Genomic DNA, 17,081 nt, shown 5'->3' on the forward strand with positions numbered 1-17,081 from the left:
AACCCAGAACAGCTTTAAAAAAAAATTTTTTTTTTAACTTCATTTCGCGTTCCAGATTTGGGAGGGTTGCGAGTTTTACTCAGTGCAGTTATCCAGCTAAATCAGCAATCCTGCTTTCTGATGCAGAGCCCTGGCTATCTAGTCAGCCACGAATACGATACTGACTGTTACAGCTACCAACAGTATTTGAGCCATCTGATAAGCCTACATACGGAAACGAAATAAGCAAGTACGTTTTTGCTGGCGATGGTGATTTTGCTTTGATTGTTTTGATCGCCGGTTACTTAAGAGTGCCTTGACAGACTTTCTCTGAGGGATATGTCATTAAAAAACTCAAGCTAAAATATCCACCATTTAGAGGTACTTTATCTGCATTAAATATCACTGTGTCATGTTAATAATGTGAATAGTTAATCATTCTTAGTTACTGACAACTGTAAGCTCTCGAGTTGTTCGTCTTACGGATTTACATACAAAAGAAACACAGACCTCCCATATGAAAAAAAACAGCATTTGGCTTTCTTTACTTTGTAGAAGAAAATACACAGAACAATACAATATTTACAATATTGAAACCAAGGAAACAAAAGACAAAATGGTTCTTTATCATCAAGATCCTGAAAACCCCAGTGTGATATATATCAAAATAAGAAATTAAAAGCTTACCACATAAAATAATTTATCCCACATGCACTAAAAATAATAACAATAATTAAAAAAAGAAAATAGGTTCTCAGGTCTCATGATTTACACAAGCAGGAACGCTGGTTATTCAGCAAACAGACTAGTCAGCGTACAGAGAACCAAAAACAGAACATCCTCACTACGATACAGCCACACCAGTCAGGCTATAGAACGCTCCTCTTTGCATAGAGTATCGTACAAATATACTGCATCTGACCTGCAAGTCACATTAACCACCTGCAAAACCAGGCCCCCGCAGAAGGAGATTGGAGGTCACACAAAAATACAAAGAGTATATCACTGATGCAGTTTAAGGCTTCAAATGCTATCTAAACCACATCTGCCCTTATTGTTGGTAAAAAATCATCTGGAGGGGCAAACTGACTCATGAATCATGAAATAACATCATTGCAAAATGACCCAGAAAAAAAAACTGATGTGGCAAATGTTCACTTAGCAAATGTGGAGCAATGCTTTAAAAAAAAAAAAAGAAAAGAAAAGTTTTGCACAGACCCAAGTTACTTTATTTGATTCTGTGACCGTGAGAAACGGCATCCTGCCCTACAAACAGATCATACCACCATTAGTAAACAATGTATGAAACAAAATAAGGTCATTGCGTGGTTTGAATGGAGCAGACAAAATGAGTCAAGGGGCTTTGTTTCCCAATAGTTTTGAAGTTAGAGTTTTGGGCTGCAGTGTTCTTCATCGTGATAAGTCACTGTGTCAGTGCATGGAGGGACCCTCAAATACACACTGTGCCAGTGCATGGAGGGGCCCTCAAATACACACTTCCGGTGCATGTAGGGCCCCTCAAATCCACATTGTGCCAGTTCTGCCAACTGTGGCAGGCTATGCACAACTGTCTCCTGTGTCTAGTGTTTTGGATGCAGGAAAAACAAATTGGATAGGCAGACGACCACAAAGTGTAAAATAAAATAAAATAAAAATTGTGGGATGAATAAAATACATCATCATCAAATCGGGTCTAATTACTGACTAAACTTTGATGCTGATGTGTAAAACAAACTGTGTAAACTCAGGAAGCACTTGCTAGTGAAACTACATAATATTCTGCATCCCATCTAAAGGTGTCCCTAAGTGGTTTGTCTGTTCTAACAAAATATGATTGCTAAATTACAAAATAAAAAATAGAAAAGTGAAAGACAGTTCTGTTGCTGTCTGCCACCAAAGCCAGAACAGAATTTGAGAAATAATATGCTTTTGCCATCTTATTAGGGCACTTAATAAAGTTATAAATGTATGACATCACTTCCCTTTTCATTGCTTCTATAATAACAAAAAACAACATCCTAAATCTGATACGGAAACATGAGGATGCAGCAAAACAGAATTCAGAATAAATAAAATTCATACATACCAGCTCTACACTGTAACATATTTAAAGGTCTTTTCATAAAGATGTACGCACACAAAGTTCAATTTTCGTTTGAGGACGAGGCGGTCACGCAGATCACTGCATCTAGCAAAGCCTGGTTAAAAACAAGACCAGGTCAAAACCTAGCGTGTGGCTGGACCGAACCGGCCGACCAATGGCGTGACTTCATCAGTCAGTCACTCAGGCACAGGCATTCGTGTTTATAGGGCTGGCCCCGCTGTCGCGGTCCAGCCGAAAATGAAAACGATGTTTCAGAGACTGCGTGAGCTAGCCACCGCTTGAGTAGAGTCAGATTTGGGAATCCAGTCAATTTCAAACTTGTCAGTTCGGCTGAAAAATGGAATTTCACTTAATTGAAAGATAAATTTGAGCTCGTCATGGGTACACCCCCAAATAATTTCCTGTCGGTGTTCATACAAAAAAGTGCCATAAAAAACCTTGAATATTCATGAAAACGTGTGAAACAAAACATGCATTTTGTTCAGCTCCTTGTAGAAAATACAAGCATATAACTCATGAGTCAGCATTGCAAACGAGCCTGAATTTCAGAGAAGACTATATTCCACATGGTACAAAAAGTCTGATGTTGAAATGTACAAATTCTTTGATTGCAAAAAAAAAAAAACAGGTTATTACAAGTATGAAACCTGCGTGCTTTCACTGCAATGTGTCCGCAGTGAAAATACCCTGATTTTCTGGTTTATTTGGTTAGAAAACATTCCATTCGGCTTCTTAATGTAAACCCTGAGCACTCAAGCAAAGTATAAATCTATTTCAATTCCGATTCTAACACCCGACATTCAAAAATGCTTTTTATTGCAAGAGGTATCGACAGCAACCATTCACAATTCTGAGCTGGTCAGGGTGCAGCCGTTAAGTGGACTGAACACTTAATCCTGAACACAGAAGCCGTTAAGTGGACTGAACACTGGCAGAGAAACCCTGCCCGCTGCTGGGTCATGTTTGTGGCTGGCAATCGGTGGAACCCTGGGCCAGATTCGGGATAGGGTTAGGGTTAGGGTTCATAGGGCCATGTTTGTGGTCAAACCCTGGGCCAGACTCAGTAAATGATTGCGTGGGTCGCTGGTGTGCGATTTCCATTCAACACGCCATTAAAAAGTTTCTCCTGGGATGATGTCGGCTCCGATGTTCATGGAACTGCACATGCATGCACCTTGCGGACGTATTAAATCGGGAAGGGGTGTATTTCCGATTTTTACGTTTAAGATCTCAGAGCAGCAGGTGCTCACTCTCATCTTCCGAGTGATTTATACTCACGTAAAACTGAGAGTCACCGCAAATATCTCAACTATACACTCGTTTCATCTGTATTTTTTTATTTATTTAAAAAACAACTTTGCATTTGTACCTCTGGCACAGGCAGACTGCAGGCACACAAGTGACCAGCGGAGGCACTATCGAGCCATCGGGGGACATCCTGGCAACTGACTTCTTTCCTATCTCCACCTGGGCAAGTCTTTTCCATTTTTATTTTTACTGTTGTGCATTTTGTGTTGGCTTCGTTACATTCTGCACAGACAGCAGATCTGAGCTATTATTCGGGCAAAGGAGAGCTCAGCTGGCTTTAGCGTGGAAGGCATTCCCTCAGCCGCCATTTTTATAGCAAGCCGTGCGGATACCTCGCTGTGCACAACAAACATTGTTTTAAAACGTTCACGCGTGCGTTTGTGCAGTGAGCTGTAGAAGGCCACTTCCCCAGGCTGTGGAACTACTGCCCGCTTTGTACCCTAATCTTAGTAAACGAGTCACTGACCTCATACCGACAGTAACGCACTCAGCTCCTAAATTCGGCTTCCGTACACGTGGCCCTTGGTACCAGATTTTCTGGGGATTCCCAGCAGATTTTGATTTGATAGGCAGGCAGCAGCAGGCACACAGCCAGGGCACGGTGGTATTTACAGAGACGGTTTTTACACAGAGTTTGATGCTCGCTGATCCCTGTTCCGTGGCCTCTGTGGGCAGCCTCTATGCAGTAACACTGAGGCAGGAGATGGAGAGAGATCAGCGGATACGCAGATTTCCATGTTCCAGAGTTCACCCATCGTGAGATTACTGACGGAGCGGTAAAAATAAAAATAAAAACCTATGCCGGTGCCTGACGAACCACCAGTGCCAGCGAGCGAAGGGATATTTAATAAAACTGGGCGTGTCGAGTGCCGAACAGCAACAGCAACAACAATGGGAAAAAAAAGAACAATTCAAAACATTTACACACGAACCTCGCCATCGCCGCCCTCGAGCCGAGAGCCGCCGCACGCAGTCCCAGAGTCCCGCGGGGCCCCCTGAGCAGCGGAATGAGTCCGCGGCGGAAACGGCGGTCGCCACGCGGCCCATCCCCCCCCCCCCCCCCCCCCCCCAATACCGCCAGGTGAGGTAACGCTTCCCGCGGTGGCGAGGCTCGCAGGAGGAGTCGGGTTCGTACGCCGCGGCTGAGACTCGCCCGCCCTCCTTCTCCCTTTGGTTTGCACTTCTCCAGCGCGACGAAAGCTGACAGTCTAAATCCAGCAAGAGTCGCAGGTTACCGCGGTAACCTCATTCCCTTTATAGGTAGCTATTCGGATTTCCCGTTTTCGCTGGTGTTGGTTTCTTTTCATCATGTACTAACTGGCTTAAAGAAACTAAAAACTAAAAAAAAAAGGTAAGAGCTAATTCTAAATTAAATGGCCTAAAATTTTGCCAAAGAAATTTTCTAACAAACGCCTCCCCCTGGAAGACGATCTCATCTTTCTGGAGGCCAACCAATCCAGAGAGGTTATAGAGCTCTGTGGACCAATCAGCTGGTAACGTTGTGCACGTCACAAGAAGGCACGGAAGAAGTGAAACTCCTGAAAACAGCGCCCCCTGTATCACTGGCGGTGTTGCTTGCACAGAAAAGGAGCACCAACAGGACAACTGCCAGCGAGGGGGTGGGGGGGTGTGGGGGTGGGGGGAGCGTGACTTAAGCCCCGCCTCCAGCTCTCCTCTTCTCCAGCCCTCCTGGTCTCTGTGGGGCTAGGACTCTCCTGCCCCCTTGTGGACGCTGGTGACGGCGCGGGCGGCTTCCTCGGGCAGCAGCGCTGGGTCGGTCAGGATGGCTGTGCTGGTGCTGAGCTGGCGAAGTGTACCCAACACCACTGGGGGGGGGGGGGGCACACACACACACACCAAAAAACAATACGTTACAGTGGCCTGCTACCCAGCGTCACCCCACAACCACCCCCCCCCCATGAATACCCCCCCCATCCTCTGCATGTTAAATGACAGCGCATTAAAACTGGCTGCTCGTGTTTCCCCTACACAGGAAAGCGGGTGGGGTGGGGTGGGGTGGGGTTGGGGGGTGGGGGGAGACTTCTCAGCACAGCGCTTCCTCGTGCCCCGCGGTATCGCGAGCCTGATCAGCCCGCGCACTTCCTGTTCTCTCCGCTCCCGCAGGGGGCCGTTAGCACTGGCTTCAGGTCAGGCAATTACCCAGAGTGCACCAGCACCCAAATCTCTGCACCGCGTTAGCTTCGCGGCTGGGTCTGCTGCAGCGCGCGGCAGCTCAAACGCTTCGCTAATCTACAACCTCTTAACTCACACATCTCTGACACTTTCACCCAGTGGGGGGAAAAGTGGTGACTGACTCAATAAAATATAAAAAAAAAAAAAGCTTGTTTTTACTGTGGGAGGGGGGAAAAAAAGACAAAAACACGTATCAGAAATGGCCATCTCTCTGCTTGTCTTTTCTCCGTGACTTGCTAACACTTTCCTGCTGACTGAGGAAAAGCTGCAGGGGCGATACGGATCTCCAGATAAGCTCCTCTCTCCTCGCTGCGCGACGCAGTGACTCGGCAAGTCGTGCAAACAGAAAGCAGAGAGACGCAGCGCAGCGGCACTGGCAGCCCCTGTCCTCTCTGTAACCCAGCAGGAGTTCCTCCTCTCGCACACCGAGGGGAAATCTCTCACTGGGAGCCTGTTTAGCCACAGGGATAACCTGTTCCTGTGCGTGGCCACCGCATGTGCCCAGACAAGTTTAGCGCCCTGCACAGGGAAGATGGTGCAGAATGATAAATGTACAACGATAATAATAATGCTTACTGGGCCTGAGCACAGGCAGAGAGCAGTGCTGGTCCAGCCACAGCAGGGTGGTCTGACACAGCTCCTCCGTGCTGCTGGTGGACACCGCGCCGTTAAAGGACTCGAAAAGAGGTCTGATGATGATACTGAACTGGGGAGGGGGGGGGGGGGGCGTCAAGGCTCAAACCCAACAGTGTGCAGCGTGTAGTGTGGATTATGCAGTGTGTAGTGTGGATTATGCAGTGTGCAGTGTTCAGTGTGTAGTGTGGATTATGCAGTGAACCTCTCCTGGCCCGAAGGCAGTCCAGTTAAAAGGATACGATCCAGAACTTCCAGTTCTGCAGGGTCCGGCTCTTGACGTACTCGTCGAATTTGTCGCGCATGTGGTCGAAGCGGTGCCGCGTGATGGGCACTCCTGTGGCCGGCAGCTGCTCCTGACACGAGCTGGAAGACCCGAGCAAACGATCACTGACACGAGCTGGAAGACCCGAGCAAACGATCACTGACACGAGCTGGAAGACCCGAGCAAACGATCACTGACACGAGCTGGAAGACCCGAGCAAACGATCACTGACACGAGCTGGAAGACCCGAGCAAACGATCACTGACACGAGCTGGAAGACCCGAGCAAACAAGCAGGTACAGGTGTATGAGCAGGCACAGGTGTATGTGCAGGTACAGGTGTATGAGCAGGTACAGGTGTATCAGCGGGTACAGGTGTGTGAGCAGGTACAGGTGTATCAGCGGGTACAGGTGTGTGAGCAGGTACAGGTGTATGTGCAGGTACAGGTATATAAATAGGTACAGGTGTAGGGTTGAGGAGCATCTGCACCTGATGGAGGCGTTGAGCTCCTCGATCTCCTCGCGGAGCCGCTTGGTCTCCTCCTGCATGCTGAGTCTCTCCTGCTGCAGTTTCCCGATGTACTCCACAGTCTTCTGCAGCGTCGCCGCGTTACTGATCTGCTTCACAGAGAGCCACACTGCCCGTCAGCTACTGTGCAACGTCCCCACAATGTCCCCGCAACGTCCCCGCAACGTCCCCCGCAACGTCCCCACAACGTCCCCGCAACGTCCTCGCAACGTCCTCGCAATGTCCCCCGCAATGTCCCCCGCAACGTCCCCGCAACGTCCCTACAACGTCCCCACTATGTCCCTACAACGCTGCAGTAACGCCACAGCAGTACCCATCAGCTACTGCGCAACGTCCCCGCAACGTCCCCACAACGTCCCCCGCAACGTCCCCACTATGTCCCTACAACGCTGCAGTAACGCCACAGCAGTACCCATCAGCTACTGTGCAACGTCCCCGCAACGTCCCCACAACATCCCCGCAATGTCCCCACTATGTCCCTACCAGACAAATGGACTGCATTTATATAGCGCTTTTATCCAAAGCGCTTTACAATTGATGCCTCTCATTCGCCAGAGCAGTTAGGGGTTAGGTGTCTTGCTTAAGGACACTTCGACATGCCCAGGGCGGGGTTTGAACCAGCAACCCTCCGACTGCCAGACAATCGCTCTTACCTCCTGAGCTATGTCGCCCCTACAACGCTGCAGTAACAATGCTGGAGACACATTCACACGTCCGCTGTGGACAACTGAGGACCTTTCATGACACGCCAGCTTTGATCATCTATCAGACCTGCAGATTAATGTTTCCGTTCTCAAATCAGACAGTAGCTGCGGTGCTGTGTGACACGGGAGATGAAAGGCGCACGGCTCGTACGGGCTTCAGGTTGCACTGGGACTTGAGTGTGGGAACCAGGCTGCACAGCGTCTTGAAGCCGATGTTGATGTTGAAGCGCCTCTTCTGCTCGGCGGAAATGTGATTCACCCTCCGACTCTGAGCGGGCGAGAGAGGAGAGAGAGAGAAGGGACCGGCTTCAGAGAAAACGCACGTAAACGCTCCAAATAAGGACAACGGTCAAAACCTGGTATATGGCTGGACCTAACACACTTCATCCAGCCGACCAATGGTGTAACTTCATCACTCAGTCACTCACTCAGTCACAGACATTTGCATTTGTTGCATCTGTTGCAGTCCAGCCCATAATAATAATAATAATAATAATAATAGTAATAAATATATGCAGGAGGACAGAGAGAGGATGAGACTGCGGTACCTGGTTGGACTCGTTCTTCCCCAGGCTGCTGCAGCTGTTGTGGGGCGACTGGGGGCTGGGGACCTGGTCCGGGGCGCAAGGAGACCCCTGTCCTGAACAGCACCCATCCCGCACTGGCAAAATGGGCAGGCAGGCACAGGTGCAAAAGGGAGGGGGGCAGAAAGGACAGGTTCTGACTCTCCAAATTAAGAGCGTGCAGCGACAAACGCTGAAGAGCAGGGTGCAGCCAAGACCCTTCTGCAGACCCCTGAGATCTCCAGTGAAAGCAAATCTTAATGCTGCAGCATACAATCACATTCTAGATGGTTCTGTACTTCCCCTACAGTTTGGGGTGTACAGGCACACAGGTGATGCACAGGTGTATAGGTGCACAGGTGATAGACAGGTGCACAGGTATATAGGTGCACAGGTGATAGACAGGTGCACAGGTGATGCACAGGTGCACAGGTGATAGACAGGTGCACAGGTGTGACTCCTCACCGCTGCTGGCGGAGGACGCCTGCTTCCCGCCGTTTGAGGAGGAGGCCGTCTCCTCTTTGGGGACGATCGCCTGTGGAGACTTCTGAGACTGCGGGAGGATGTGGAAACCAGGAGCCTGGGGGGGAGGGGGGGGGGGGGGGGGAGGGGGGGGGGAGGGAGAGGGGGGGCGAGGGAGGGGGGGGGGGGGAGGGGGAGGGGGAGGGGGAGAGTGAGAGAGAGGGGGAGAGAGGGAAAGGGAGGCAGAGGGAAAGAGAGGGAGGGAGGTGGTGAGGGGGAGGGAGAGAGAGAGGGAGAGGGGGAGAAAGTGAGAGATGATGGATCATAGAGGGTGAGCAGGTAACATCAGAGAGAGAGAATAAGAGGGAGAGGAAACTGGGGTCAAGGCGTGTTACTGATAGCATAACCGCTTACTGGTGTAAAATGGTGAGGAGTGCTGATGCTAGAAACCGTCTACACTAGACAGGAAAGACCTTATCTCCTGGGATCCCTGATGACACCTCAAACCGTCCGTCCAGGGGCGGGACGGGGGCGGCGTTTAGGCAGATTTCATACTTTGGAACTCATTATTCTGATTGCCAATGAACAGAAGGGAAAAGCCCGTCTACACATCATCATCTGGCGCAGATCGGGGTTGGATAATCCCCCCCCCCCCCCCCAGCTCTTCCAACACCAGTAAAAAAAAAAAGCCATCCCTACCAACTGCAGAACATACGCACCAATATTTTACAACAAAATTCCTATTTTGTAATTATTGTACATTTTTGCTCGGCAACACACATTCCATGAAAAAAAACCCCAGATTTGACTCGCATTTAAAGAGTTAAAAGTCTTTCAAATCAGCATCTGACTGTGACCTGAGTTTCGCTACGCTGTGGCCACGCCGTCCCGCTCTAAAAAACCCTCAGTAATGCGTCCTGCCAGGAGGACACAGTGCCGAATTATCTGAGCCAATCAAGACAACGACTTATGAGTATCCTAGACCATAAATAAATACATTTTAAAAAATGTTTTAAATTATTATTATTTTTTAAACATCTGGACGTGGGGGTTTTGGGGTTACCCGTCCGAGTGAGGAGGTGATGACCATTCCAGTCTGGGGGAGCACGTCGGCCTTTAAGGGGCTGGGCGTGACTATCACCGCGTTGGGGTGCCCCGGAAAGGGAGCTAAAGAAGTAGAAACAAAAACAGGAAGATAAAGTCATGTTTGGGCACCAGGGAGGACGAAATACACATTTTATCATTTTAAAAAATTCATTCACTTGATATGTTAATACTTTGAGTACGTGCCACCTTGTAGTTCTTTTAAGGGCACCTGAGCTTTCCATTACCAACCCTAAAAGCACTGGCTTTCCTTTTCCTAAAACCGTTCATGTTCAGTGTGTAAATATAACATTGTCCTTTTGCACGTCTTTGCTTCACACAACTATCACAGAATTCTCCTCAATTCAGAGAATTACTCTTTGGTTTTTTAAACACACTGGATTAAATATAAATATATTAAATATATCTTTTCTCCTCCTCGATACCCTTTGAATAAGGTTCAGTGTGACACCCTGACGGCAAATGCTGCGTCATAAGATACAGATTGCCTAACTGATTGATAGATCAGTGATTCACTAAGCATGACCCCATTGTTCATATCCTGTTTATAACGTTCAGAACCTCGATAGGTAAAATCTGTCGCTGTTGAATTCACGATATAGCACTGCCCCCATGTGGTAAACAAAATACCAGCACCCCAAGCCGGACCTATTACAAAGAGATTCGAATCTCTTTGCCTATTCTGTTAAGTGCAGTTTTCAGCAGATGCGTTGAGAGAACTGAATTTAGAGCAAGCCGCCTGCACGCATGTTCAGTGCAAATTCTCCCCAATTCGTCACAACAATCATTTGCAGACTCTTAGGCACTTGTTATTTCTTACGCTCCAAGTCTTGCTTATGGGAGTTGCCTGGAACAGTTCGTTACAGTCAAATAGCTGCTCACAGTTACCGATTCCACTCAGAACCAGTTGATTCTTCATTTTAAGGTTAATTAATAATCTGACATTTTTCCCCATCATTTAAGACTTTAACTTTTAATATTTTAAACGTCACTTCTTATAGTTGCTTTGCTTTAAAATTAAGTTTTCTGATTAAAACCTGTCAGCCGACTCGTGTCAGTAACCCGCACTAATTTTACTTTAGTGTCTTTCTTATGTTCATACTTTACACGACTTTTTTGTCTGGTCTGTTATGCATCTGCACGCACCGCGCAGGTTTTATTTCTTTGATTCGGAGACTGTACCGGGTGTGTATTGTAACCCCGCCCCCTTTTCCCCAGTGGTTTTACCTCGGCCCACCTGACTCAGGTCCGAGCTTAATTGCAATGGCGGGAAATCATTAAAAGACTCGAGACAAAGAGGAGCTCTATGGGCAGAAGGCTGGTTTTGAAGCGAATGACCTGAATTTTGTTTGTGCTGAATTTTGGTTTGTTAGTTCTCGTTTTGGAACGACCGGCAACAGTCTCTCATGCGGTTTTATCTTTCCCATAGTTTTCCTTTTTTTTTTGCTGGCACTGCTGGCAGCCGCGTCTCCTTCAGTTTTTAAAATTCTCACTCTGGTCGGATTGTTTCCGTATTTTTGTCTTGTTCGTCCACCACCTGAAGGAATCTCCATTTACGGGTTATAAGAACAAAACAAAAACAAAAATACTGCGAAAAGATGCTCAGCGGAACGTCACGCCGCCGGAGCCCGGCTCGGAACGATAACCTCGCCTCGTTTAACCTCCAACCATCGGTGAGTCAAATGGTTCCCCCCCCCCCCGCTTTTCCAGTGTTCTGGGGAGTTGAGAACAAGCTCCACGGGCAGTGCCATGTTTATGTTTTAATACAATAACCGTCATCGCATCACACTTTTGGATTGCACAAACGGAGAGGAAGAAAGTATGTAACAAATGGGGGTTCAGGTCCGGGATTGAATTATAATTTGTCTGACGTCATCTTCCTGGTTGTAGCAAAGTTTTTGGTGTCTCTGTAAATTAGAGTTTCGTGTGTTCCTGTGTAGCACAAAAGCATATTGCGGTGTGTGGACTTTGTCTCATTTAACATCTTTTTGTACGGTTTTCTACTGCGACGGTGTCTGTTTTTCATGTTGCTACATTGGCCTGGTAGCCTACGACGGGGTGTGGCTAGCGGTTAGTTCCCGGTGCGAAATCACTCTCACACGCGCCTCCTCGTGCGTGTTACTGCGCGTCTACCACGAACCCGCGCCTGGGAAGGATACCGCGGTTTAGCGACCGTTATCAGTTACAGTAAATAAAGCGATATGCGCGAAGTGGCAGACCACAGGCACAAGTCCGACAGACGTTATCAAAACTAAGTTTCTGCAGCTTCTGGTTAATAAAGTCGGTAATAATGAAATTAAGGGCGCGCCTATTGATAACGCCACTCACAGCCAACTAAACTTGGACAAGGACAGCTTGCGTCAGATAGCAGCTTAAGAGGAAGGGGAAGCTGCAACTGCAGCTTTAATTCGTGGGAAATATCACAGAGGGAACTGAAAGAAAAATACAGCAAGAGCAATCCACTGCAGACACGTTTAATCTGGCTATCAACATTCGCCTTTGATCTAATGTAGTAACGTCGATATCCATCAGTGCATCATACTTTCAGGTTACATTTCTTAGTCCCTTTACCAACCTTTTGGTTAAACAAGCTCAGGGACGAAGGAGAGCATATTTTTATTTAGTCTGTACGTACATGTGTAAAAGCTGCTGCTTCTCTCTGAGAGATCTAAGCTAATTTTGAGTGACTTTTTGGTTGGAATGAGAAACTGAAAAGTTGCGTATTCAGCAGAATTTGAGGTACCTGCTAAGATGAGGTGCTGGGCGGGGATGGTGCTGGCGGGCACTATCCTCTGTACAGGCCGGGCCTTCTTGGCTGCGCTGGAGGGCTGGATGGGTTTGGGCAGGGCGAAGGTCTGGGTGGGCTGCGGGACCGACGTGGGCTGGAGTGTGCTTTTGCAGGGCATTCTGGGAAGAGTGAATCCCGAACTCTGGCTGAAGGTGGTGGCGGCTTCGCTGGGCGGGACGGTGGAGGAGGCCGTGTGCGTGATGACGGACGGGGGCGGGGTCGCCTTGGAAACCTGGCCCTGCAGGGGGAGGGGCATGGGGGCGGGGCCGGGGGGCGGGGCCTGCATCGGGGGCAGGGCCGATGGGTCGGCGGCGACGGTCATGTTCGCGTTGGCGGTGCTGGACATCGGGGGCAGGCCCCCTGAGTACTGGGGCACGTAGTGCTGGGCGTAGCCAAGGACCGCGGAGCTTCCGCTGCTGTGATTGGCCAATGCTGGTACCATGGGGGCGGAGCCGGGGGCGGGTGAGCCAATGAGCCGGTGGTCCAGACTGACAGACGAGGAATCCGCAGAGAGGGCCGGGTGCAGCAGGGAGGTCTGGGGCAGGGGCACAACCCAAAAATAGGGAGAATTTAACAGCTGCAGCACACAGAGGCTCCCACTGATTTCCACATGATTCAGCGATGACATCACTCACCCACAATCCCCCAGCAGTAGCATGCAGCCTAACGCAGCCCCCAGCTGCACTACAAATAACCAGATCTGGGTCAAATACATTTTAAACTCTTCGGATTCCAGTACATTTTTAAAAGAGCAGCAGATCCCTGACCATTTTGAACATAACATGTTGACCAAAACAAAAAATGAAAGAATTTTATTCTGAATATTGGTGAAAATCGAGGTTTCTTTTAAAATGATCAATCTGAAGGAACTGTTACTAGTGTCTAAAGGGTCACAGGCATTTCCATTACTTATCTTGCCACAGGTCTGTAATTGCCGTGTACTAGTAAATGATTGCACAGATGATAATTTCACACTATTGAAAAGCACATTATAAAGTTTTGCTTCTCCTGGCTGTTGTCACTGTTGCACACACATCAGAACAGTAGTGACGGAGACATTCCGTGTCTGGCCCAATCTGAGTGGCTGTTGTCTTAAAAAAAAAAAAAAAAAAAAAAAAAAAAAAAAAAAAAAAAAAATTAGGGTGTACAATTCACACTTATACCTAAGCAAAGTTATACCTATTGTAGCTCTCTTGCAGGAATGTTGTAAAGCACTTGTCTCTGAGTTTTGTAATGCACTTGTTGTAAGTCGCTCTGGATAAGAGCGTCTGCTAAGAACCTATAATGTAATGTAATGTAATGTAAATGGGGCGGAGTGTTGTACCTGAGTCTGAGAGTTGTTGCTAGGCGATGGAAGCATGGCTGACGTGGAGAGGGAGGCGGAGGAATATGCTGGCTGGCGGAGGGTGTGAAACAAGTCTGAAATAAAAAGGGGGGGGGGGGGGAGGGAGAGTTACGGCTGTTATGACCACAGTCTACCTGAGTAGGGTACTCTTTTAGTACATATGAGGATCTTGGCTGTGGAGCACACTGATGCTTTCCTCTTAAGTGATACTTTTTTGTACGTCCATGCAAGCAGGCTGCAGTTACCCTGACTGACCAGTGGGGGTCACTAGTGCGCAAACAGGGACACATGTCCCGCAGACTAAAATCCCTTCTCTCCCACAATGATCCACCACCCTTCAGGGATTTCAGCTGCAGTTGGCACCGGCATGGTCCTGATCCAGTGCCGGCCTGTGGGTCTCGTCCGTATGCCAGAACGGAGCCTTAACGGGGTGCGCCTCCCAGCAGCCCTCTAACTGAAGCGGATCCGTGCTCACTGGCAGATGTGCGGGCACTGTGTGCGTTTCTGTGCCCTTGGCATTCCCTGGGCTGTGTTCTGCTTTTACACCCTTAACTCACAGACTCTGGCATTCTGGGATCTCCAAGAAACCACCAGGAGACAAGGACACAGTGGTAAAGCCTCTGCTGTTATCAGAAAGGGTGGAGCTCAGAGGTCACTGAATCATTCGCGATTGTCGAAGGAGCGCGTGCAGTGAAGCACGTCTGTTCCCTTTGAGAGGAAACTGAAACCGCTCCTGAAATGACCCAGTTTTCTAGCAGCGACGGGTTACCTTGTAAAGGCTCAAAGGGGCTAGCGTGTTTGTAAATATAACATAGTTTAGCATACTGTAGTGTGTGCTAGCGTGTTTGTAAATATAACATAGTTTAGTATACTGTAGCGTGTGCTAGCGTGTTTGTAAATATAACAGTTTAGTATACTGTAGCGTGTTTGTAAATATAACCGTTTAGTATACTGTAGCGTGTGCAGTTCTCCAGCAGTGGCGTGTTACCTTGTAAAGGCTCAAACGTGTCCATGAAATCCAGGTTGGGCTGCAGGGGGATCAGGCCCGGCTGGATCATGTCAGCGTTACCAGCATGAGCTGCAGAGAGAGAGAGGGAGAGAGAAACAAAACGGAGGTTATGAGAGCGATAAAATGAGAGAGAGAGAGAATGAGGGGATGAAGAGGAGAGGATATGGGATAGAGAGGGGGTGATGATGATGATGATGATGAAGGATCAGAGAGGGTGAGCAGGTAACAGCAGCCTGTCCTGTAACACAGATCAGGCCACCCCCACCCTGAGGCTGTTTAGGCCCCACTCAGGCCTGGTTTAGGCCCCACTCAGGCCTGGTTTAGGCCCCACTCAGGCCTGGTTTAGGCCCCACTCTGGCCTGGGTTAGGCCCCACTCTGGCCTGGGTTAGGCCCCACTCAGGCCTGGTTTAGGCCCCACTCAGGCCTGGTTTATGGCTCTGTGACGTTTGGGCTGAGCTGCTGATGAGCCTGGGGCCCCTGAGCGGGCAGGACTTGGGCGGGCGAGCAGGCGGAGGGGTGGGGGGTTGGGGTGGCGTAAATGTCACACTGGCCTGCGAGTCTCTGCTCCAGGAAGTCAGGAGCTTTCACCCCTCACAGGCCCCAGGGAAACATCAGAGCAGCCTTTTCACTTTCCATAAACACTGTGCGTGTGTGTGTATGTGTGAGAGGGCGAGAGAGAGAGAGAGCATGTGTGTGTGAGAGAGTGAAAGTGTGTGTGTCTGTGTGTGAGCGCGTGCCTGTTGTAATTAGACATCATAAGACACGAGTGTACTCGTGATCCCTTCTGGGTGTCGATATCTCTTCAGAAACCTTAACCCTTTGCAGTCCTGGCCTGGTACCAGTGTAAAGGCCTGCACTCTCCTGGGCAGGGCGCGGGGTGGGGGGGGTGCAGGGTCGGGGGGTGCAGGGTCGGGGGGGGGGGGGATGCAGGGCGAGGCGCGGGGTGGGGGTGGGGGTGGGGGTGGGGCTCACCGATCTCCCTGGGGTTGGGCCAGGCGATGGGCTGATGAGAGGACAGGGTGGAGAAGAGTGTGTCCGAGAACTCCGACATCAGCACGTCCATGTCGAAGAGCGGGTCCATCTCCATGGGAATGGGCGACTCGCGGCTTTTTCGCGCCACCCGTCGGCCCGCCCCCACCCCTCCCCCCGCCGCCGCCACCTCCTCGTCCTGGCAAAGGGAGACACGGCGGGTGTCGGGAAAGATCTCCCCAAACAGCGAAAACTGTTCCTCCGCCCCCTTGAATGTTCAAAACGCACAAGCAGGCCGTCAGTTCACTGCAGAGCACAAATGCACAAACATGCGCACGCACACACACACACACACACACGCACACACACTCACACACTCGCTCACACACATACACACACACTCGCTCACACACACACACACACACACACTCGCTCACTCGCGCACACACACACACACACTTACACTCGCTCACTCACACACACTCGCTCACTCACACACTCACACTCGCTCACTCACACACTCACACTCGCTCACTCACACACACACTCGCTCACTCACACACACACACTCTCACTCGCACACACACTCACACTCGCTCACACACACGCTCACACACACTCACACTCGCTCACACACACGCTCACACACACACACACACACACACACTCGCTCACACACACGCACACACACACACACACAGAAATAACAGTACAGTACAGTACAGTGGCACACAACAGGCTTTAATTCCAACAGTCTTCAGCTGTAGTTCATGAGTCTGGCTAAAAGACAGCAGAGCAAAGACATGGTTGAAGAGCAGAAGTTGGTATGAGGTCCTGACCCCCGGTGGTGTGCGGACTCTTAATGCGCTAAATGAAATGAGGACGGGGACCCCGGGTCCCGGGACTGATCTGGCCGGCGTTCCCCTCTGACGCGTCCCCACGCGCTCCCAATCAGGCGCCCCGCCCAGCGGGACCTAACCGCGGGCACGCTGCTCTCATAAAGAGCACAAAGGGCTCTTCACTCGCCGTCTGAGCCTGACCTGCCGCGCGTGTGTGTAGGGCTTCCGCAGGAGCACGGCTAGGGACAGCCACGCGCGTGTGTGCAGGGCTTCAGCAGGAGCACGGC

General features: G+C 49.6%; 1 protein-coding gene across 3 annotated transcripts in view; it reads right to left on the reverse strand.

The window, feature by feature from the left end:
* Window positions 1–497: 497 nt before the first annotated feature.
* Window positions 498–17,081, reverse strand: part of mlxip (MLX interacting protein) — a 32,426-nt gene continuing 15,842 nt past the window's right edge. Inside the window, exons 6-17 of one of the 3 annotated variants that reach the window (XM_035436402.1) lie at window positions 15,959–16,223; window positions 14,965–15,054; window positions 13,956–14,050; window positions 12,587–13,166; window positions 9,803–9,906; window positions 8,743–8,830; window positions 8,263–8,375; window positions 7,866–7,982; window positions 6,972–7,102; window positions 6,460–6,583; window positions 6,161–6,290; window positions 498–5,217 (exon numbers count right to left, since the gene is read on the reverse strand). In XM_035436402.1, coding sequence (XP_035292293.1) covers window positions 5,096–5,217; window positions 6,161–6,290; window positions 6,460–6,583; window positions 6,972–7,102; window positions 7,866–7,982; window positions 8,263–8,375; window positions 8,743–8,830; window positions 9,803–9,906; window positions 12,587–13,166; window positions 13,956–14,050; window positions 14,965–15,054; window positions 15,959–16,223 — 1,959 coding nt within the window. In that variant the 3' untranslated portion in view covers window positions 498–5,095. Of the gene's footprint in view, window positions 5,218–6,160; window positions 6,291–6,459; window positions 6,584–6,971; window positions 7,103–7,865; window positions 7,983–8,262; window positions 8,376–8,742; window positions 8,858–9,802; window positions 9,907–12,586; window positions 13,167–13,955; window positions 14,051–14,964; window positions 15,055–15,958; window positions 16,224–17,081 lie in introns of all 3 variants that reach the window. The other 2 variants (XM_035436401.1, XM_035436400.1) reach the window with 2 other exon arrangements.

Source organism: Anguilla anguilla, chromosome 10, assembly GCF_013347855.1.
Source record: "Anguilla anguilla isolate fAngAng1 chromosome 10, fAngAng1.pri, whole genome shotgun sequence".
NCBI classification, from domain to species: domain Eukaryota; kingdom Metazoa; phylum Chordata; class Actinopteri; order Anguilliformes; family Anguillidae; genus Anguilla; species Anguilla anguilla.